Source organism: Corythoichthys intestinalis, chromosome 6 (genome assembly GCF_030265065.1).
Source record: "Corythoichthys intestinalis isolate RoL2023-P3 chromosome 6, ASM3026506v1, whole genome shotgun sequence".
Classification (NCBI taxonomy): domain Eukaryota; kingdom Metazoa; phylum Chordata; class Actinopteri; order Syngnathiformes; family Syngnathidae; genus Corythoichthys; species Corythoichthys intestinalis.
This window is the reverse complement of record NC_080400.1, coordinates 35,615,939-35,640,148: the sequence shown is the minus strand read 5'-3', so window position 1 is coordinate 35,640,148 and position 24,210 is coordinate 35,615,939. Positions and strand designations below refer to the sequence as shown.

The 24,210-nt window shown below is 37.8% G+C and overlaps 1 protein-coding gene across 1 annotated transcript; it reads right to left on the bottom strand.

The window, feature by feature from the left end:
- LOC130917229 (trichohyalin-like) lies at positions 1-23,905 on the bottom strand. Its single transcript, XM_057838413.1, has 8 exons — positions 18,881-23,905; positions 18,599-18,807; positions 15,029-15,274; positions 7,830-7,967; positions 7,694-7,763; positions 7,488-7,615; positions 7,256-7,325; positions 1-2,550 (listed from the first exon to the last, which is right to left on the bottom strand). The coding sequence occupies exons 1-8, from the start codon at positions 19,071-19,073 to the stop codon at positions 1,556-1,558; spliced, it is 2,049 nt and encodes a 682-aa protein (XP_057694396.1). The 5' UTR covers positions 19,074-23,905; the 3' UTR covers positions 1-1,555.
- Between the last annotated feature and the right edge of the window lie 305 nt (positions 23,906-24,210).

Genomic DNA, 24,210 nt, shown 5'->3' with positions numbered 1-24,210 from the left:
ATAAAATCACATGTAAAAATAACCTACCAGCATTAAATGAACAACAATTTAAGCAAATATTTAAGTTACTAGAAAAAAGTGAACTTGTTTAAAAATATTTAAAATAAAACTCTGTAACAATATGCAAAACCAAACTATTTAAAAGAAACTTTAATCCAAATATTACACGGCACCTGGAGTGCCATTGACTTTAATAAATCTTAGAGGTGCTTAGTTTGCTCTTCTAGAACACGACACAATGAACTTGCAGGCGCATTGTATGATTGCCAGGAGTCCAAATTTCAGTGCGTTGCAACAAGCAGAACAACACTTGAAATTTACTGAATACATGCAGCATAATAAGAGGCAGAGAAGGTTCCCAACTAAGATGAAGTCATTCTGCATGTCATCTTTCCTTGCTGTGTAAAGGCTTTTTGTATGTTGCTATTTAATGTGTTCGATTATTATTTATGATCACCATAATTGTCAATGATTTTTGTTGGCATTTTGTATCATGCAACCATAAAGATAGCAGAATATTTTAGTCATTCCAGTGCCATCCGTGCATTTAAGTGTGTTTAGGGCATCTGGCAGATGCAAACGTTCCATTTTCTAAATTTATCCTCACTAGGGTCGCAACAGTGCTAAAGCCTATCTCAGCTAACTGAGCAGGAGGCAGGGTACACCCTGATTTTGTTGCCAGTCAATCACAAGGCACAATGGACAAACATACATTAACATTCACACATAGGGACAGTTATAAAATGTTCAATCACCGAGCCTACAACGCATGTATTAAATGATGGGAGGAAACCAGAGTACCTAGAAAAAAACCCACGGAGAACATGCAAAATCCACACAGGTCGGCCGAAGCCCGGGATTGAACTCTTGTTCTCAGAACTGTGAGGTGGACGTGCTAACCACTTGTCCATCGTGCCACACGTTCAAATCTGTTGCGTTAATGTAAAAAAAAAAAAAAAAAAAGTCCATTACTTCAAGTCAATGATGTCATATGTTTCACTGTGCTGACCGTTTCGTATTTGTTTGATCTTTATTCATGGCCTAGCAGTTTTGACAATATTTCCTGTAACTACGTCATCTGACGTTTACAAACAACACCCAACGAACCAATTTCATTTTTAGCATGAAAATTGTCACTTGGCACAAAAAGGCAAGCTTAACTGCTGTGATAAAAAGAGAACAACCCTGTCTGATAGCAGTACTACAGTGTAGCCTTATGTTCCAGAGCCGAAGGAGGCAGTAATGAACATTACAGTCATTTAACGATTGCTTCGTTGGTCCATGGCATACCTTACCAAAGATTTTCATGGAAATTAGGTAGTTGTTAATCCAAACCAGGAATTTGCAAGTAAACAAATTAAGACATTGATAGATGTAGTCACAATGTTCATATTCACAGTTGAATGTCTTGTGCCCTTAAGTGTTTTTAAACAACCCAGAGAAGCAATGGAGCAAATTGGGCACAAACTGCAGTAGCAAATAAACTGCAAGTTCACCGCTGACACAACTCCATGGAGAGTCAGGGCAAAAAGTTCAGCTGTTTGTTACTGTTACTTTAAGTCCATCTAGATGATTCGCTCGTGATTAAATCCAAATCCGAGCCGTCACTGGCGGGATCCGTATGTTCATCACTCAGATAGATGTCATCTATTATCTCCGCAGAACGTTTCCGATTGCGACAGTAAAGGGTCTCCTCTTTTGCTGGCACGTTTGAGCTTTTATAATACCTCAGGTGAACACCGCTGTAGGCTGGCTTCCCCAGATGTAGGTTCTTAGTAACTGGGGTGAAGTTGTACTTGCGGCGAACTTTGGGCCGCGATAATCGTTTTGGTTCACGTTGAGTTGCCACCTTAGGCTCTCGAAGAATGCACGCCATAGAGCATTTTTTGTATGTCTTAATGTCTTTCTGATCTCCTTTCTCCTTTCTTTTTGTCTGTTGTTTGACCTCCTCTTTGACCACCATCACCATGACATTTTCCTCAACCACTTCTATTTTCTTTTCGTCTTCCTTCACATTGTCTTCTCTTATTTCCATCTCATTCTTTATCTGCTCCTTATCTCCCATTTGCTTCCCTTCTTCCCCCTCCTCCTTTACCTCTTCAGCTTCTTCTCCCTCATCCTTCTGCATCTGCTCTTCCTCCTCTTCCCCTTTCTGCTCCTCCACCACTTCCTCATCTTTCTCCTGTAACTCATTCCTCTCCTCTTGTTCTTCCACATAGTCCCGCTCCTCCTCCTCATTTGTCATCTCTTTGAAGTCCTCCTCGAACCTTGTCTCCTCTGTCTCATCTTCTTTCTCCTCAGTTTCCTCCTCTCCCTCATTTTGGTCCATTCCCTCGTCCTCAAAGCGTTCCTCGTCATGACCCTCCATCCCGCCCTTCTCTTCATTGTTGTTCTGATCTGGCCTCCCTCCACCTCCTCCATCTTCATTATTATCTCCCTCATCGTCTTCATTTTTACTCTTTTCTTCATTTTCTTCCTCGTCATTCTCTTCCTCTGACTCCTGTGTATCTTCTGACGATTCACATCTTTTACCTTGGATTTCCCTACCACCTGAAAGTAACAAATGGATTGTTAATTCTCATGTTTTGTGGCCTTTTCAAAATTCACCATTAATAAAAGGTATCTGTGACCTGGCATAACAAAAAGAGTCGGACATTGCACAGAGAGATTTCGGGGTAAAATGCACATTTTCATCAGGCAAAATTATTAAAACTAACATTTCCTCAAATGTTCCCTAAGTGCCTATTTAATCATTTCTATCATTACATTATTAAATGAACAGACATAAATAAATAAACAACACACAACCAAGACATCATACATTTTGCTCTGCCGGGTCACATACAGTTGTGGTCAAAAGTTTACATACACTTGTGAAGAACATAATGTCATGGCTCTCTTGAGTTTCCAGTTATTTCTACAACTCTGATTTTTCTCTGATAGAGTGATTGGAACAGATACTTCTTTGTCACAAAAAACATTCATGAAGTTTGGTTCTTTTATGACTTTATTATGGGTGAACAGAAAAAAATGGTCAAATCTGCTGGGTCAAAAATATACATACAGCAGCGCTAATATTTGGTAACATGTCCCTTGGCCATTTTCACTTCAATTAGGCGCTTTTGGTAGCCATCCACAAGCTTCTGGTAAGCTTCTGGTTGAATCTTTGACCACTCCTCTTGACAGAATTGGTGCAGGTCATTTAAATTTGATGGCTTTCTGCTATGGACTTGTTTCTTCAGCATTGTCCACAAGTTCTCAATGGGGTTTAAGTCAGGTCTTTGGGAAGGCCATTCGAAAACCTTAATTCTAGCCTGATTTAGCAATTCCATTACCACTTTTGATGTGTGTTTGGGTCATTGTCCTGTTGGAACACCCAACTGCGCCCCAGAGCCAATCTTCGGGCTGATGACGTTAGGTTATCTTGAAGAATTTGAAGGTAATCCTCCTTCTTCATTATCCCATTTACTCTCTGTAAAGCACCAGTTCCATTGGCACCAAAAGAGCCCCACAGCATAATACTACCACCACCGTGCTTGACGGTAGGCATGGTGTACTTGGGGTTAAAGGCCTCACCTTTTCTCCTCCAAACATATTGCTGGGCATTGTGGCCAAACAGCTCGATTTTTGTTTTGTCTGACCACAGAACTTTCCTCCAGAAGGTCTTATCTTTGTCCATCTGATCAGCAGCAAACTTCAGTCGAGCCTTAAGGTGCCGCTTTTGGAGCAAGGGCTTCCTTCTTGCACGGCAGCCTCTCAGTCCATGGAGATGCAAAACACGCTTGACTGTGGACACTGACACCTGTGTTCCAGCAGCTTCTAATTCTTGGCAGATCTGCTTTTTGGTGATTCTCGGTTGAATCTTCACCCTCCTGACCAATTTTCTCTCAGCAGCAGGTGATAGCTTGAATTTTCTTCCTGATCGTGGCAGTGACAAAACAGTGCCGTGCACTTTATACTTACAAACAATTGTTTGCACTGTTGCTCTTGGGACCTGCAGCTGCTTTGAAATGGCTCCAAGTGACTTTCCTGACTTGTTCAAGTCAATGATTCACTTTTTCAGATCCATGTATGTATATTTTTGACCCAGCAGATTTGATCACTTTTTCTGTTAACCCATAATAAAGTCATAAAAGAACCAAACTTCATGAATGTTTTTTGTGACAAAGAAGTATCTGTTCCAATCACTCTATCGGAGAAAAATCGGAGTTGTAGAAATAACTGGAAACTCAAGAGAACCATGACATTATGTTCTTCACAAGTGTATGTAAACTTTTGACTACAACTGTACATTATGTATTAGTACAGTGGTACCTCAGCATACGAAGATAATTCGTTCCGGGAACTTCTTTGTAAGTCGAAATGGTCATATGTCGAGCAGAATTTTCCCATAATACAAAAATAAAACCCTTTCATTAATTTGTTCCACAGCCCGAAAACCTACACGAAAACCCTAATAAATACCGCTGGTACCATTACCTATGGCAATTACACAAAGCAAAACAAATAAATTATAAACAAAAATCGGAGTAATAATATTATAATTCCTGTAACAATGTAACGAATCGGGCTCTAATGTAACAGATGTGTTTTGCGTGCTGTGACAGAGTGAGAAAGTTGTGGTACAGATTTCTCTTTTAATGTTCTGTTGTTGCCGTCAACTGCGGTGGACAGTAGGCGTGTTGTGTTGCACAAGTTCTGAAATACAGTGCCCTCCATAATTATTGGATTTATAATAATTATGTGATTTTAGCGTCTAATTTTTTTTTTTCTGAATAATATGGGACCTTAATGGAAAAAAAGAGAAAAATCCAACCTTTAATACAAGTGCATTTATTCAGTGGGGGAAAAAATCCCACAAAAAGAAATAATTATTTGACATCAAATAATGTGTGTCACAATTACTAGCACCCCTGGTGTTAATACTTTGTACAACCCCCTTTTGCTGACAAAACAGCACCTAATCTTCTCCTATAATGTTTCACAAAATGGGAAAAGACAGAAAGAGGGATCTTCAGCCATTCCTCTCTGCAGAATCTCTCTAAATCATCCAAAGACCTGGGTCCTCTCCTCTGTACTCTCCTCTTCAGCTCACCACACAGGTTTTCAATGGGGTTGAGGTCTGGGGACTGAGATGGCCATGGGAGGAGCTTGATTTTGAGTCTGGTAAACCATTTCTGTGTAGATTTGGCCATATGTTTAGGGTCATTGTCTTGCTGAAAGACCCAGTGACGACCCATCTTCAGCTTTCGGGCAGAGGGCAACAGATTTTGATTTAAAATGTCCTGGTATTTCAAAGCATTCTTGATGCCATGCACCCTAACAAGGTTCCCAGGGCCTTTGGAAGCAAAACAGCCCCACAGCATCACTGACCCGCCCCCATACTTCACAGTGGGTATCCCCACTGAATAAATGCACTTGTATTGAAGGTTGGATTTTTCTCTTTTTTTCCATTAAGGTCCCATATTATTTAGAAAAAAAAATATTAGAAGCTAAAAAACACATAATTATTATAAATCCAATAATTATGGAGGGCACTGTAAATGATTAAAAACCTGACGAAGATGGCAATTTCATTGGTGATGTTATAATAATTGTCATTTTAACTTATAAAGCCTGGCGAACGGAGCTCCGAGGAGGACCATCGAAACCGTAGACATTCTACGGCCGTATTGTCAAGCCAGTTCGCGGATGCGCACACCATGCTCATATTTTTCTTCATATCTTTCTATCATTTCCATTTTCATTTCAATAGTAAGCATCACCTCTTTCCTTTTTGTCACCACCCGCACTAACCTTCTTGGAACCCGAGTTGATTTCTCCCGCAAGAAAATTCACCGTGTGTCCCTCTTGCGGGAAAACAAAGGAACTGCGGCTCTGTCAGTAAGCGTCGTATTTCAAGCATATTGTCGAATGTAGAAACAAACAGCGAGTCAAATTTTACGTCTGATGTCGAAAAGATCGTGCGTCGAAGCGATCGTATGTCGAGGTACCACAGTACATTGGTTAAAAACTCATAATTTATTATGAATTCACTTTTTTATAACACAAATTCAGTGTTCATATTATTAATGGTCACTTTGCTTATTTTTAATGTCTTATTTACTCATTTTGATTTTAACAAAAGTTCAGTGCTTAGAAAGACAGTATAAAGAAATTGTTTTAGTTTTAGAAATATTACATCAATAATTCAGATTAATTTGTTAACGCTTAGTTTTATAAAGAAATTGTTTTAGTTTTACAAATATTACATCAATAATTCAGATTAATTTGTTAACGCTTAGTTTTGAAAACTGTATGAGAACTGAAAACGGAACATTTCCTCGTAAATGTTTCAACTAGGGCTGTCAAAATTATCGCGTTCACGCGCGGTAATTAATTTTTTTAATTAATCACGTTAAAATATTTGACGCAATTAACGCACATGTCCCGCTCAGACAGTATTCTGCCTTTTGGTAAGTTTTACAGCAAGGTTTTTTGTGCTGTCTAACAGCGAACTCTTGTGGTCGCTTTGCGACAGGGTTTATTGCTTTCTTGCCAGTTCAATATGGCTGCACGACGTCTCGGGCTGACGCCTACGTTGTAATGTTGTGCTTATATGATCCTTGGACAAGATTTGTCCGTAAGTATGGTTGTTGTAAAGAATGTACATATTATGTTAGTAAGCGAAATGTTATATTTTTTGTATGAGACGCTTTTTGTTTATGTTTAGTGAACCTGTATAGCGTGCTAAGCTAACATTGTTGCTAATGCAATGCTTGTGTACTTTTTTTTGTAGTTTCACTACGGTCTAAAGAGGACAGTGGTTTGAGGCCATTTTATTAATAAATCAGATGAAAAAGGAAGAAGTCTGATTATTAAGGCGTCGTTCACTAGCTGTCTAGCTTTGGAAAAAGTAGACGCTTTGGAGTGAGGACAGCATAGACAGATTTAAATGACAGTAGAGTGAAATGCCCACTACAGTCCTTATGTACCGTATGTTGAATGTATATATCCATCTTGTGTCTTATCTTTCCATTCCAACAAATTATTTTACAGAATATATATATAATTTACAGAAAAATATGGCATATTTTATAGATGGTTTGAATTGCGATTAATTGCGATTAATTACGATTAATTAATTTTTAAGCTGTAATTAACTCAATTAAAAATTTAAATCGTTTGACAGCTCTAGTTTCAACTAACAAAAAATTCAAGATGGAAAATTAATAAATGTTTTCAGATGTGTTATACAAAGAAGCATGAGTCTCACCTGCTTCCTCAGAATGCTTAGAGCTTTTACTTCTTCGTTCGCTTGTTCGAGACCTCCGTGACACATAATCCTGGAAAACACAATACATGGAGATTTTACTATTATTCTTTGACCAGATGACTTGACAGTTAATGTCGTTTGCATATGCATATGAAACATTATTTCCTAAAATGACGTCTTTTTTTTTTTTTTTTTTTTTTTAAATCAAATAGTGTAGATTTCAATAACGCACTGAGCTGTCAGGGCTCTGCCACTTTTGCGGGTTCTCATCAGTGTCCGAAAGTTCTGACTTGAGCCTGCTGCCAGGGTCGCTATTTGTTGAGACAAATTCTTCCGTCTGGACCATTTTGCTTTGTTTTCCTATGAAGTCACAAATGAGTGTTAAACGACACTGACAACTAACAAGAACTGTAAAGTCGAGTGTTTATGCAGCTGTACCTTTTCTTCCTTGTTTTCGTGATCGTATACCATAAATATTACTTGCCTCTATTTCTCTCATTCTGTCAGGCTTGAATAAAAAGAGAAAAATATGTCAGTAATGAAACCATCTACAACCACATTTCTTAAAACTTACTTGAATTTTCTTGGTTAATTCACCAACTTCTGATTGTAGACCGAGAGACACCTCAGTGGTCTTGGATATTTTTTTGTATTCACTTGCTACTTGCCGATTGAGTGAGCCTTGAAGCAACATGTTACTCTTCTCCAAGAACTAAAATGCATGATTTAAAAAAAGGAAAAGAAAGCACATTTTTTTAAAAAAAAAAATCCATGCAACCATCACAGTATTTGTAATTTACAGTATCCACATTAGACATTCCAGCTAGCTCAAGCATAAAAGACTGAATGTTGTGCATGTACAAATAAAATATCAGTGGTAGTCAACCTCTCACACAAAGACATGTCAACATTACCAAACCCCGAAAACATGTTTACTTTGAACAAATTTAGCCCATTTTGGGTTCAAAACGTCCATCCATAGTTATGCTAGTCAGTACTTGCAGCACACAGTATATTTTTCCATGTTTGGTCATGTGCATATATATACATGGGACTGTACGATGTTAATATTAGTCACCAGCAGGTGGTGAGATTGGACATTATGGCTGCACCGATATTGCAGTTATAAAAGTTTGTGAAAACATTTTCCATAAAGACACAGTTCTTGTAATATAGCGAAACAGACACTACATTTGGCCCAAAGACATTGTCGACAATGGGGTTGGTTGTCACATTTTCTACTGTTAAATGAGTATCTTCCCATCAACACGTCCCGTAGGTGTGATTGTGAATGTGAAAGGTTGTTAATCTATAGCCCTTTTCTTTCAGACATATGCTGAACTCCGGTTCAAGACTGCGGATCAAGCTGATTTTGTGGAATAATACATTTATTTTTCACGTCACGCCAGCCCAATGTGCTGCAGGCTTTTGTTGCTACACAAGGGAGATTGGTGTGAGCTTTTCTGGGTTTCAAAAAGATTCTGTTCACCACGAAGAATGGGCAAAACAAGTATGAAAATGGAGCAACCATTGGACGGATGAGGAAGTGAGTAAGCTATGTGTTTTATATTATGTCAAATACTGGGATTATGGCACACGTTTTAATAAGAAGGTGGCTTGCATTTTGTGGGTGATAATGCTCCCTGTCCACCAAGAAGGCGGGAGTGGCCATCTCCCTCGGCTGACGTCCACTGTTTTCGTATAAATATTTGTATTCGATCTCTCTGAATACTCGCATACTCAAACCTATGCATTTTTGCTGGACCAATATTTAGAACATTTGAAATAAAAGTCCTACATGTATACTTGGATCAGGTTACACTTCTCATTTTTGTGGTACTGTAAATCCAGAATTTTGAATAAATTCTGGCCAAGGTTGGTAAAAATTAGTACTGAGACTCTGACTACTCACAAAATCAAAACTATTCATTTTTACTTTGCCAAAATTTAGAAAATTTGAATTAAAAGTCCTACATGTATACCAAAGGCGGAGTTTGACTTTTGGGGCGGGGGGGGGCACAACACGTTGATGACCTCGACACGCAGTGTCAGGAATAAAATTTACTTACAATAATATCTATAATAATAATTTGACAATGAGAGTTTTTTTGTTTCCCATTATTCTAGAGGGAAATTCTAAATCAGGCTGCTTAGGCAATGCTTTTCGCCAAGATCGTCATCCATTGAATATGGTACGCCCGCCGGTGTCGTGCCAATGTAATTACCCCAGTCAAAAATTGTATACCCTGGGCGGAGCCATATGGAGGTAGATTTGTGTCTTTATTATTCAATCAAAAAAGTTGCTTCAATCCAAATATATATTTTCAACCAAAAAATTTGCTTTAATAAAAAAAAATGTTTGAATGCAAAAATAAATTTAAAACTAAAAAAAAAAATGCATGAGAAAGCTATTTTTCTTTGATTTTTTTTTTTTTTTTTTTGATTGAAGCAACTTTTTTGATTCAAGTAATGTTGATTTGTGTTTGGGCCACATTTTGGCTAGGACATATTTGTCTTTATTATTCAATCAAAAAATAAGTTGCTTCAAAAAAAATATTTTCAAAATGAAAAATCACTTCAATCAAAAAAAAAAAAAAAAAAAATTAAATCATGGAAAAAGTTTTTGAATGCGAAAAAATATTTCAGATTAAAAAATTTGCATTTGAACACTTAATTTTTCATTGAAAAAAATTTTCTTTGATTGAAGCAATCCTTTTTGTGTTTGGGCCATATTATAAGTAGGACATTTGTGTCTGATCATTTAATCCCAAGAAAAGTTGCTTCAATCAAAAAAAATATTTTCAATCAAAGTAAAACTTCATTTGAAAAATAAAATTGCCCTTCCCTAATTTTTTTTTTGTTGAAAATTATATGCAAAGCAAATGACTTTCTAAGTTGCTAGTCACATGATCTGTTCGAAAAAAATAATTTTGACCCATTATAAAAATATTTTTTTTGTTCATTTCATTCATTTTTGTTGCAGTTTTATTGCTTTACAACTTATATATATATATATATATATATAAAGGAAAGTCAATTACATGCAATCACACTTTTCAGCCATCGGGGGGGGCCTGGCCCCCCTGCCCCCCTCCCCTTAAAATCCACTCATGATGTGTACTTTGATCAGGTTACAGTTCTCTATGGATTTAATCATGTTATAGACAAGTTTCCGAGGTATTTCCGCTTCACTTCCACATTTCTGCTCGTGACCAGTTTTACAGTTTCTCGAACCAAAATAACAGTGTAGCTGGAGTGGCATTACTCATCAAAATCCTTCAAAAAAGACAATTTGGAAATGTCGCATCCATTTGCCATCATCACGGCATGGAAGGACAACATGAAGAAATGGCTAAGCGTCGCCACAAACAAAATAGTTTAGTATTTTATTGATTAAATGGCAGTGGATGGAAACGCAATCAGGGACCTGAAAATCTACGAAGCATCTAGTTGAATGTGTCCTAATACATAAATATGGGAATTTTGTGTTCATGAAGGCAGATGTGGAACCAAGACAGTGCCACCACAAAGCAATAACAGGTACATTTATGTTCAATTTAACTACAATTCTGTGTGTTGCGTCACAGCTGAGACATCATTAGCTTTGCACTAAGCCTGAACGATATATCGTTTAAACATCACCATCGCGATGTGCGCATGCGCAATAGTTCCATCGCAAGGACGTGCGATAGTTTTTTCATTTCATTTTTTTTAATCCACAAACGTTTGTTTTGAGGAAAGAGAGGGAAGGAGAGCGCACAGCTTCTCTTTCCCTCCAGCTCCGCAGTCATCGGCTCCTCCCCCTCCCCCTGCTACAGCGGAGTGGAGGGAGGAGGGGCCGAACAGCAGAGCGAAGGGAGGAGGGGCCGTTCTCAAAGTGAAAACAAGCAAGCAAGCAACGCGTTGAAGGAAGCGAGGGAAGACTGTCTCCAAAGGAGTTTTGGAAGTATTTTGGCTATCGACAAGAATATAAGGACCAAAAAACAGCCCTGTCGACAGTGCCTCGCCGTGGTTGACTCAACAAGAAGTAATCCGTCGAACATGTGGGACCATTTAAAACGCAGGTATCTGTGCATTCCTGCTACGAGCTTCCCATCAGAGGCTTTTTAGTACAGGTGGGAACATTGTTACGTGCCAACGTTCTTGTCTCAAGCCTGCAATGGTGGATAAACTAGTAGTCTTGGCCAAAAACCTATGAGACCCAGTTGAGAATTGCTGAGCAAGGAAAGTGGACGATATGCAGACAAATACATAACACAGCTGCAGGAATGTCTTTTCTTCTTATTCATGTGACAGCTATCAGGAAGGCAGGAAATTTGGGAGTTAAAATGGTTCTGTTATTCATCACAGTTATTTGCAGTTAGTCAGTTCAATTATTTACAAGTTCAATTGAGTTTGTTTCTTTTATATTTAAATTTATTGTAAATCGTATTTTTTAAAATAACTATATATAGTACAGCTGCACATAAAGTTTTGATACTTAATATTTTTGTTTAAATATTTTTACAACTTTGTTGCCGTTTTGCAGTTTTATATTGTTATATTTTTTGTAAACAACTCAGGGGACTAATGCACTTGCACTTTTGTCAGATTTAATATTTAAGTTCAAATATGTTGACAACTTTGTTGTTTTACTGAGGTTTTTATTTATTGTTATAGTTTGTGAACAACTCTTTTGTCATATTTAATATTTTTGTTCAAATACATTGACAACTTTGTTGTTTTACTGAGGTTTTTATTTATTGTTATAGTTTGTGAACAACTCTATTTGTCATATTTAATATTTTTGTTCAAATATGTTTACAACTTTGTTATTTCACAAAAGTTTTTATTTATTGTTATATTTTGTCAAAATATCTTGTCATATTTAATATTTTTGTTCAAATATGTTGACAACTTTGTTGTTTTACTGAGGTTTTTATTTATTGTTATAGTTTGTGAACAACTCTTATTTGTCATATTAAATAAATAAATAAAATAAATAAATACGTTTACAACTTTGTTGCTATTTTACAGAAGTTTTTATTTATTGTTATATTTTGTCAAAAACTTAGGTGACTAATGCACCTGCTCTTTTATTTATCATTTAATGTATTTGCTGCTGTTGAAGTGTAAAATATTGTGTTCAATAAATGATCTATTTTGTGCAGACATGGCTTCCTGGATCCCTTCATACAGCAATCTTCATCATTCAACAAATGAAACGGTATTATATGAATACACTGTGGTCACGGTGTGTCATGCAAAGTATTTCCAAACAGCTATTCAAGTCATCTAGTGAAAATTTCTTTAAAAAAGATATATATATTTTTTTTTTAATATCGCAATATAATATCGCAATATATTGCAAACCTCAAAAAAATCGCAACAATAGTTTTTTCCAATATCGTTCAGGCCTACTTTGCACTAGTTTTACGAAAGACATGGAAAACAGTCATCTACTACATGTCATACACAGGCTTTTTACAATTAATGCATAAATTTAGGCGTTACACATTTTTGTTCGTTTGTTAACAGATGGAAAACGCTGTTAGGAAAAGACAACTTGATGTGCCTCACAAAAACATTTTGACGGACATACAGGATATCGAAACTTCGGGCATTCTACCTTGATGATGGAAAGCTCGATTTATGCTCCACCTTTGTTAATATTTTTCTAATAATCTATAATTTGTGATTTATTGACCTGTTTTGCACATGCACCAATCATTTTCGCTCAGGAAACTTGTCTATAGTTTATTGTATCAATGACGTGTTTGTATTAAAATCACTACATCTTTAAAATCACTACACTGTTGTAAATATTTTACTGTAGCCTACTTACAGGCTGGTTTTTGTTTACTATGTGGTTGTAGTGACATAATTCACCCGCGGAACTATGTTGAGAGGGATGGTTCCAGAGTGAAGGTTTTTTGGAGGGGAAAGCCAGATGTTTTCAGTGCGGTTTTCCTAAGTCGACGCATGCAGACCTGCTTGTACCTTGTTTGAGAAATACATGTCAATAAAACATGGCCATTTGGGTGTTTGGTTTGACACGTCGCCTCAGACTCCAGACCCAGCTACAACTATATGATTTTTGTCCAAAACAAATGCTTTTTTCGTCAAGGTAGAGGTATGTATGTTGCTGGCTGGATGGCTTTCAACACTGTCCATGAAGTGGGCCAGTCTTTCAATGACTTCCGGGCCATCCCACTAGTCCGCCTCTGCGACTGACTGTCCGACAGACATAGGGTTTGCATTCTCCAAATATGAAGAGTTGGTGTGCCCACTGTCTGCACACTGTTGTGTTTTACCGCCCAAAAATGTATTTATTTTGTAGGGTTTTTTTTAAATCATATTGATTTGACATACACAACACAAAGATGATGGTAAGCAATTTCACTATATCCTGTTCAGTAACAATAAAAATCCTTCAAACTGTTGGTGACAAACATCTCCATCCAAATTGTGACAACCAACCCCAACTCATGTGTTCAGCTAAAAGTACACGACCTGAGAGGAAACAGACTGTTTTCCTATCAGACCATTAGGACTACGATGAAATCGTTCTCGATTGTAAACACTGGGGCTCGCCTATGGAATACATGTGATGCAGCGCTAACGAATATGAATTAATTAAGTTCCTTCAAAAAAATGTACAAACAAAATATAAGAAAACAGTACATTGACCAAAATCCATCATAACTACAGAACGCACACACATCACAGATAAGATGTTCTCACAGCAAAGGATGATTAAATGTCAGGGTCAGAGAATAAGACATAACACTTGCTCTTAGGATATGCCCTTCAGCAAAATCGCTTTACTGAGCTGCCATTGCAACGAGAGTGCCGTGTTTGACCTGCTACAAAATGGAACTTGTAGATTGGGCATTGAGTTCTATGGATAAAATATTTTCTACGATGAGACCGACACCTAGCCAACGCCCATGTCCAGCCAACACCTTCACGTCTGGTTATGTGGAGGATGCCTAGGGAAAATGGAGACCATTATGCTTGCTAGTCACAACGGCGACAAATTGTCACAGGTGACGAAGGAACAAGCAGTGCTAAGTGATGCCGCCGCTCAAATGGTCACAAAAATCAACACGGAGCTACGTGATCACGAGAGGCTCGCTCGAGCAAACCGGGCAAGGGAGGATGATGACTAATCTTCTGAAGCGGATACAGCAGACGCGAGCCTCCATAGCACCCCCGGCCTTCCCTCCCTACACCTACTTGGACATCAACTGATACAATGAACCCACTCGAATTGACAATATGTGAAAATCCATGGCAATCAATGACTTTTGAACGAAATGTGAAGATTATGACTGGACTGATACACAATATGCTGTTTGTGCGTCCCGGGCTGATGGGGGACGGGTTTCGATAAGCATCTGCTTTTCCAGTCTTTCCTTGTCTGTCTTCGTCTTTCCTTCGGGTAAAATTCCACACTCTGAAACTGTCAATGATTTTTTGATGATGATGACAATGACAATAAATTCATTCATTCATTCATTCAAGTACTACTCACAATAAAAATTTCATAATTAAAAGGCCTATAGTGTGAAAGTCCATAAAATGAAAAGTGAATACCTTAGTTTTGAAAATGCCTTTTAAAAAACAGTGATGTGAACTAAATATAGATTTTTTTATTGTTGCAAATTTGATCATATTAATACTAATATTTTGCAAGTGTTTGTGCTTTGAGGGTAGTGTGACAAGTGAGACAACCCGTGTGACAACCAACCCTACTCTAACCTCATGAGCTATGTTGCTACTAAAACATACCTGTATCCTCCTTTCCTTTTCCTCTAGCTGTATGGTGAACTCACTGAGCTTACGGGTTAGTTCCTCCTTTTCCAGGAGGTTGGGGTTCCGGCAAACCCTCCACTGGAGATGATTGATCCTGTCTTTGCAGTCCAACAATTCCTTCTCTGTAGTTTGCAGCTTCCTAACCAGAGTATCACGGCTCAAACGTGTCTCACTGAGCAACTTCCGCAAAGCTTTCACTTCGTTTCTGTGCTGCTCTTGTATCTAGAAGATCCAAGAATATGTCTGGGAATATAGACAATGAATGCATACGGATCTGCTTATTTGAAAAAAAAAATGCTGCTGACATCGGGCAAAAGGCGGCCAATATGCTGAACTGGTCGGCAATCAATCACGCGGTACATAACAAGGAAGGCAAACATTTACACTATGGGAACTAAACCCATGCGGCCTGCACAGAAGCAGTTGGGTAATCCATTAAACCATTGGTGAATATCGCCATTTTACATCTTCTGTTCTCTATATATGCACTAACAATGTATCACCGATGTAAAAATGTGTTGTTACTGTACGTATATTTTTTCAGCTTTCTTGAATATTTATTGTTCCACAAAGTTTTTTTTCATGTTGTTGGCTACATACAAGATTCATGGTGAATGTGTTGTTGAGCACCAGCCTAAATACGACCATATTATTATTATATATCATTTAAAAATTCTCCATCATCTGTCGTTATCATTTGCTGAGTCATAACCCATTTGTTTTGTTTTATTGAGGAAGGACAACAGAATTGTCAATTCAGTTATGATTATCCCATCAGATTATAGCTTGTCAAAAAAGGTGCTGTTTGTTTCTCTCTCCCTTTATCACAAGTAGGGCTGTCAAAATTATCGCGTTAACGGGCGGTAATTGTTTTTTTTTTAATTAATCACGTTATTGACGCAATTTGACGCAATTAACGCACATGCCCCGCTCAAACAGATTAAAATGAAAGCACAGTGCAATGTCCACTTGTTACTTGTGTTTTTTGGAGTTTTGTCACTCTCTGCTGGCTCTTGTGTGCGACTGATTTTATAGGCTTCAGCACCCATGTGCATTGTGTAATTATTGACATCAACAATGGCGGGCTACTAGTTTATTTTTTGAATGAAAATTTTACAAATTTTATTAAAACTAAAACATTAAGAGGGGTTTTAATATAACATTTCTATACCTTGTACTAACATTTATCTTTTAAGAAGTCTTTATCAATGGATCGCTTTAACAGTATGTTAATAATGTTAATGCCATCTTGTTGATTTATTGTTATAATAAACAAATACAGTACTTCTGTACCATATGTATATATCCATCTTGTGTCTTATCGTTCCATTCCAACAATAATTTACAGAAAAATATGGCATATTTTATAGATGGTTTGAATTGCGATTAATTACGATTAATTTTTAAGCTGTAATTAACTTGATCAAAAAATTTAATCGTTTCACAGCCCTAATTACAAGCAATATGCAATTTATTGAAAGAGAACAATTTTGATGTTTTATTTTCAATAGGCTGAAACAAAACACAACAAAAGCTCAACAAAGGTTAAGTTAGCATGTCTGCCTCATCAGGTCTGAGATCAAGGGTTCAATTCCGTTCTCAGTAGGCTGAGTGAACACTCCAAATTGTCCATAGATATGAGTGTGTGCAGGAAGAGTTGGTTGTCTTGTTGTGCTCTGTGATTGGCTGGCAACCAATTGGGATGAAACCTGGCTCCCGACTATAGTTAGCTGGGGTAGGCTCCAGTACCCCAGCTACCATTGCTAGGATAAGCGGTATGTAAGATGTAAGAATGAATGAGAACCATAAAAACACTAACGGTAGGCAGCCTACTGTACTTTACTGTACTTTTTTTGGGTCACTTTTTTTCTAAATAAATCTTAAAAAATAAAGTTTAGTACTTTGATGCAATAATTTCTACACTAGTACTAGTTAGGTAATGAGTGCAAGAACATAGCCACTAGGCCTGCACAATGTGTCATTTGAATATCGCCAGTGCGATGTGCACACAAGCAAAAGTCCTATCGCGCACACACACGCAATAGTCCTATCGCTGGATGTGTGGTGATTATTTTTATTATTATTATTATTTGAGCACATAAACTTTTGGTTTGCTTCATAAAAGCAACCCCCTTATATACAGCAATCTTCATCATTTACACATAAACCCACATAGCCTGGATTAAACGGTATTATATGAATACAATCATATATTGTGGTTTTACATTTTTTTGAATTTTCAGTTCTTAAATAAATGAATAAAAAATACAATGAAAGTAAATTGAAGCACCTTAAATCTACAATGCAAAAAATTACAGAAGCTACGATAACATTTTTACAACAAAGAATATGATAAATTATTTAAAGAATTTAAAATAAAGGAAAAATAATAATACATGGATAAATACAAAAACAAGGGGGAAACTCAGGAAAAACAATTTAATCTATTCGTCATCTGGTGAAAATTTTATTTTTACCGTATTTTCCGGACTATAAGTCGCAGTTTTTTTCAGTTTGGCAGAGGGTGCGTCTTATATCGTGCTCGTGCCTACAAATAAAACACAAAATTTCGGGGGTTTTCGGGCTCGGGCAAGCAAATCAAGTTAATTGATAGGGCTTGGGCTGCGTCGAGGTTTAATACCCACGGGCTGGTCGGGTGGGGCTGTATTTTTTTAGGCCCGAACTTCTAGCGTCATGTAATGTTAGCATACCGTACACCTATTCAGCCTGTTGTTCTCTATTGTATTTTAAATTGCCTTTCAAGATGACATGTCTGTTCTTGGTGCTGGATTCTATCAAATAAATTTCCCCCCAAAAATGCGACTTATACTGCGGTGCGACTTATATATGTTTTTTCCTTTTCATTGCACATTTTTGGCTGGTGCAACTTATACTCAGGTGCTACGTATCGTCCGAAAAATACGGTAATACTGCAGTATATAGGCCTATCGCAATATATTGCAAAACCCCCGAAAAAGTCACAATGAAAGTATTTTCCAATATCGTTCAGCCCTAGTCGCCACCTCATTTGTACTTGTATGAGAACAGAGCTTCAGTGGCGCCTCCAGAAATTTTTCATAGGGGTGGCCAGACGGGGCCACTTAAAATCTTGGGGTGGCACACCAAAACTAAAAGCCATAATTTCAGGTTTTCATTATATTATTGCAGTAAAAAGGTCAGGGGAAAACTATCAGAAAGACTAAGTCTTTCTGATATACTTTTGTGTATTGTGTAATATTTGATGTTACTAATGATTTAATGTGCATAGTCCATAACTGTCCAGTCAACATTTTGAGTTCCACAACAATTCTGTTTTATTGGGTTATGTATATATTAGGCATAAAGTGTACACTTAACACAACAAAATAAATGCATTCATATGGGATGAAATGCGTAACTGATGTTACAACAATCTAACAATATACTGGCAAGTGGGGTGGGCAACAAATTTATAGGGGTGGCTGTGGCCACCCCCTGGTGGCGCCACTGCAGAGCTTCCAATTATTTGTAAACAACGATAGATCTGAGAAAACTCCATGCACCCACCTGAGAAATGCTCCCTTCCAAATCTTGGTATTGCTGCAGCGCCACCGTATGACGATGCAGAACGTTCTTCAACAGTTTATTCTCCATTTTTGAATCTTTCAATTGCTGTTGCAGCACATAATTCTGGTTCTTTAGCTCCTTAATATTTTGTGCGGACTGTTCCCTCAACTTTAAGGGATCCCTGATTGGTGGCAACTTCAGCTTCGAGACTAAAGGAATCACACGATAAAGTTAATATCATGTTCATAGATTTGCTGCTAATTGCACCGTTTGGTTGAATACCTTCAGTTCGCCTATAAGGATTCAGTTTGTCTTCTTGAGCTTTGTATGCATATGACTTAGATTGCAAAGGGCGCTGACCGGTGAGGAGTCTGGGCAGCGAGCACGTTTGAGGTGGTTCTTTGATGCACCGTGCAGGTACAGTGTCCCCCTCAGCCCCTGACCTCGGTGCAAAGTCCCGCTGGTTCAAACTCATGCTCGCTTGCAGCAGAAATTTCCTCCCTTCTAAAGACGCATTGCAAAAACTCAACGCGAAGCGGCGGTCAGGCGCCAATGAAATCCACGGCTAACGTTACATGGCTGTGAAGTTCCAAATCCGACTCCAATGTCGCTTTTAATGACGACATCGGTTGTTACCTCATATCAGAGCAGAGATAAGACGACACCTATTCTTTCCAGGTGATCGACGCGGCCGACATCATACGGGTGGTATGATGTCAATGGTCGGAGTGAGGGTGTGGCGACAACGCCCTCCCTTCTAATTTAATTTGATTCATGCTGCAGCGTTTACCTGAAGATAAATCGCAAAGCGATCGCGTTATTTTTTTCTTAGAAGTACATAATTTACAAGAAGGGATATTGTACTCTTGAGTGAAAATACTGTATCAACCAAGGGCGTATGTTTGGTCTCAACATTGGTTGGGATGCTATTACAGCATAACTTGCATGTACACTCTTTGCTGGGGACGGGACATTAATAAGACCAAACAAATTGGGTACATGACTTCAAAATAGCTGCTTACTACATAGAAATGAAAAAAGTTAAATGACTTTCTATGAAAATATTTTTTTCAAAACGCTTGCTTCATATACAGGAAATTTACAGTGGTTGTGTTTTTGTGTTTTTTTTTTTTTTTTTTCGGTGGTGGGTAAACATGTGCATAGGCTGCAAACATTATTTAAAAAAAAAAAAAAAAAAAAGTAATGTAGAAAATAAATACGTTTTAATTAATGAATAAATGCACAAATTGCAAACAGTTGAATTAAAGTTTACAGCAGAAAACATACAGGAAGACACCTCTCTAAGCAGCTTTCCACTCGAGTTTTGCAGGTTAGCAAGTTCACACGGTTTAATGTTATGCTAACCCTGATGCAGGTCGGACTTTCAGTAGCGAAATTAGTCGAGTGTTCCCCACCTCCACAACAATGATATCTTTTTACATTACTTACAGTGGCTGCTGCTGCTGCTGGCCCAAAAAAAAACTTCTAATAATCCTCCTCTTCAAAGGGAGCGGCAGAGGCGGCATATTGACATGTATTTCTGTCGGGATTATGTGAATGTATGGGTTCTAGTCATCAGCCAATCAAACGTGGGTTTGGGGGGGGTGGACCGGTGTTCGGCCATTCCTTACCACGCGGCAAAACGTCCTACACAATGATCAGCACGCTTGCGCACATGGGTTAGAAGCGGCGAGTATTCACTATTTTTGTTTTTATTTAGTTATTTAGAACCTTTTCACTGCCTCAAAGATACTTTTTGCATGTATTACCCTCTCATACTTTTAACTAGAGCTGAAACGAATACTCGAGCAACTCGAGTAACTCGAGTTTAAAAACTGATCCGAGTAATTTTATTCACCTCGAGTAATCGTTTATTTTGACAACTCTAAGCATCACGTTTCGCTCGGACTACTTTTAATGCGGGACAACGCGCTGACGTCACGTGCGTAGAGGAAGAAGCAATAAAAAAAATAAAAAAAACATTTCCGCAGCCGACAGCCGCTCCAAACTACGCCGACGTTGCTAAAAACTAGCCTGCATGATGTTAAGTTGGTAGCAGGTAGCATCTGAGGAGTCTCATAGAGATCACATGTATGTTGAACTAGATGCATTGTGATAGACTCGGCCGCGTCTGGGCAGCGTTAATAAACAGCAGCCATCTTAAAGCAGTAGAGCGCTAAGCGCTAATAAATAAGATTAACGTTACTGTCTGAGTCACTAGCTCACGTAACGTTAGCCCTGCGGAGGGCTAGGTTTCTATTAATTATGACCACTTTCGATGCGTGGCTAACGTGTCTTACATACAGGCTTTAACATAACATAGCTTTGTGGAGTGATAAGGGTGTAAAATAAAAACTCAATAATGCTAACTATCAATTTTAGCTTAGTAGTCATTGCTGGATAAAACACCAAGTAGCACTGGTCCCTAATGTGCTCCAATACAGCCTGTATCATACATTTATCTTGAACACTGCAAAAACACAAAATCCTATCAGGACTTACAGTTTAAGAGTAGCGTAAAACTTAACTAGAACTTAAAAATGGCTTGACACAAATAGAAATTCAATTGAAACAGGTGGGAAAAAATCCCAACTTTTAGTGATGTGTGTTATCAAGCGTAATGGCATTTTTAGGTATAAATATATATTTTTTTTAATAAGATCTAAAGTTTTTTTGAGTGAAAGCAGTGAATTTGTCTTTTTTTTTAAATTCTAGTTACATCTGAGATGCAATTGTTGTCGGTTTTCAACAATATACATCGAAAATAAAGACATTGATTGACTGAAAATGGTTCAAGAGTAGATGAAATGTCTTGTTTTCTCATGTATATTTATAATTGCTCTTCACCTAAAAATATTTTTTTTTTATCCGATTACTCGATTAATCGATAGAATTTTCAGTCGATTACTCGATTACTAAAATATTCGATAGCTGCAGCCCTACTTTTAACCATTGTGTTTTTTTGTGTTAGCTTTGAAGCAGTTGACCACATTAGTCACGTAGCGTATTTAAACCGTCCTTATTTGATATAACTACATTTAGGTATTTTCTGCAGGCATTTTTTTAGTACGTATTCCTGTATGCATCTAAACAAAACAAGTTTAGAGTGCACGGTAGTCCTTTGGGTGTCAAATTCGACTAATGTAGGACATTTCGCCGATGTAGAGATTTTGGCAGAACACCGGCACATTCAGCAAGTGAAAAGTGGTAAATGTAAGTCTGAACATAATGAATGTAATTCCGTTAATAATGGTAGGGTCAATTCTATCCTAACAACACATGGGAAGACAATCTATATTTGTCATGATGCGCTGCTGGTTAGATTTTGTTTGTTTCAGGGCCAGCTGTGGGAGCATTTGTGACGTCACACCGGCAGCGAGTTCCAGCTAATCAACACTAATATATAAACGTTGGCGAACCAACACAACGGCGCCGAGAGATTAGTTTGCTGGTCGCCATTCGCACATACTGCTTTCGAGCCGCTCTGTATTTGTCATCTAGGTCGTCAGACGTCTTAGCTTTGTGATCCTCTACCTTGTGCAGGTATCGAGTGTATTTTTGTTTGTCTTTTTGGCTATCTGCCCTTTGCTCAGTTTTCGCGTGTTTGATCCCCGTCGACCCGTATGTCACGGATCCCTTTTGTTAGTCCCCTTTTTCCGCGTTCACGAGTTTGTTTTGATTGTGAATAATAAATCCCCGAACGCTTCCCTTCTGTTGTCTGTGTTTGGGTCCAATCTCGTTCTCCGCATTCGCGGACTGTAACAATATTACCTTAATAGCTGAACTCATTGTATAATGCAAATAAGGTTGCTTAAAAGTTTTTAAGGTGGGGACAATTTGAGCATCCTGAAAAGTTGGTAGTGTTATGACCCTACCGTCCCTATGCAAACCCACGCCCTTGGTATGAACCAATATGTACCGTAATATCTTCTAAACTTTAGGTTTAGTACACGTCCGCTTGTTTAATACTTCCACATTTGAACATCATTTACCAAAACTGCGCAATTAAACAAGGCTGGGTTCACAATTCCGAATGAAACAATAATAATAGTGTTGGACTAACACTATGCCTCGCTCCCAACCTCTGAAACGTAAAGAGTGGGGGGTGGGGATGGTTCGGTTTTGATATCACTTTTCCTACTAAACTACAGGGTTGGTTGCCCACGTCTTTGACATCCAAGAATTTCTGTTCTGAGTTTCATTTACCTTCATTCAGAAGTGAGGCAAATGCTGATGGACACTATTCTTATATTTTCTTTGGCATCCTCTTTGTATCCAGACTTTGCAGTCATCTTGCGCAACCCTCATTCTGAACTCCTTTCAAGGGTTTAGGTTTGGTCTCAGCATTGGTAGGGACAATATAACAGCATAACATGTACACTTTTTGCTGGGGACGGGACATTAAAAGACCAAACAGATTGAGTGACCGGGGGTCAGGGCTACATTTCTCATGAATATTAACCTAATTAATTCATAGGCTTAATGATCAATGCAAAATAAATCTGTATTGACTCATACTAACTTTCATGTGTATTGGTTCAAGCAATACACCGTTTGATTCGAACCTTTGTTTTCAAAAACTACAAAACATTTTAAAAACTTCCACAATAAATATCTGGATTTTTATCACCAAATTTAAATTGCAATATTAGAACATAACCTACATTATATTAACATACAATAAATACAAACTTGTTTATGATCTCATAACTATCCAGGAATGCACAATAATAAACATTTGTCTGAAGACCACTCAGCATTGTCTGTCCAAATAAATATAACCGAAAAGAAAACATTTTTAGAAAAAAAAATTGGATAAAAATGGAGCTTTCCTTCAGGTAAAACATTACTGCTTTTGTACAAAAGCAGAGACAAACTCACTCAAAACTCAAAAATGAAAGCGCCTTTGGGCTGATTTAAGAATACATAAATAAAATAAAAATGAAAATTTGGGAGAAGGGGGGGGGACCTCAGTACTACATTTCTCAGTTTAATTATCGTTAACAGTAGAAAGCACATACAGGAGGACACTTCTCTCTAAGCAGATACTTACACGAGTTTTGCTATTTTTTTCACATTATTTTTTATTTTCATATTACTTGCAGTGGCTGCTGGTGCTGCATGCTGGAAAAAAACAACTTCTAATGTTTCTCCTATTTGAAGGGGGCTTAGGAGGTGTCATGTTGTATAACTCATCAGCCAATCAGACGTGCGTTTGAGGGGGGGAAATGAACTGGCACATTCAGCAAGTCAAAAGGGGTAAATGCAAGTCTAACATAAGGAAAATAATTCACTTAATAATGGTAGGGTCAATTCTATCCTTTTAACACAAGGAAAGACAATCTAAATGACCTATATAACTGAAGACATTATATAATGTAATTAAGGTTGCTTAAAAGTTGGTCGGGACAATTTGAGCATCCTAAAAGCAGGGGTGAAAGTGGGCCAGAACGGTCAGGAACGCAGTTCCGGTATAAGATTCAGGGCCAGAATGCTGTTCCGGTATACGATTCAGGGCCAGAATGCTGTTCCGGTACACGGTGCTTTGATTACGAAAATACGACGGCAACTGTCAAAACGCTATGTAAAAAAAAATAAAAAATGCTAAACTG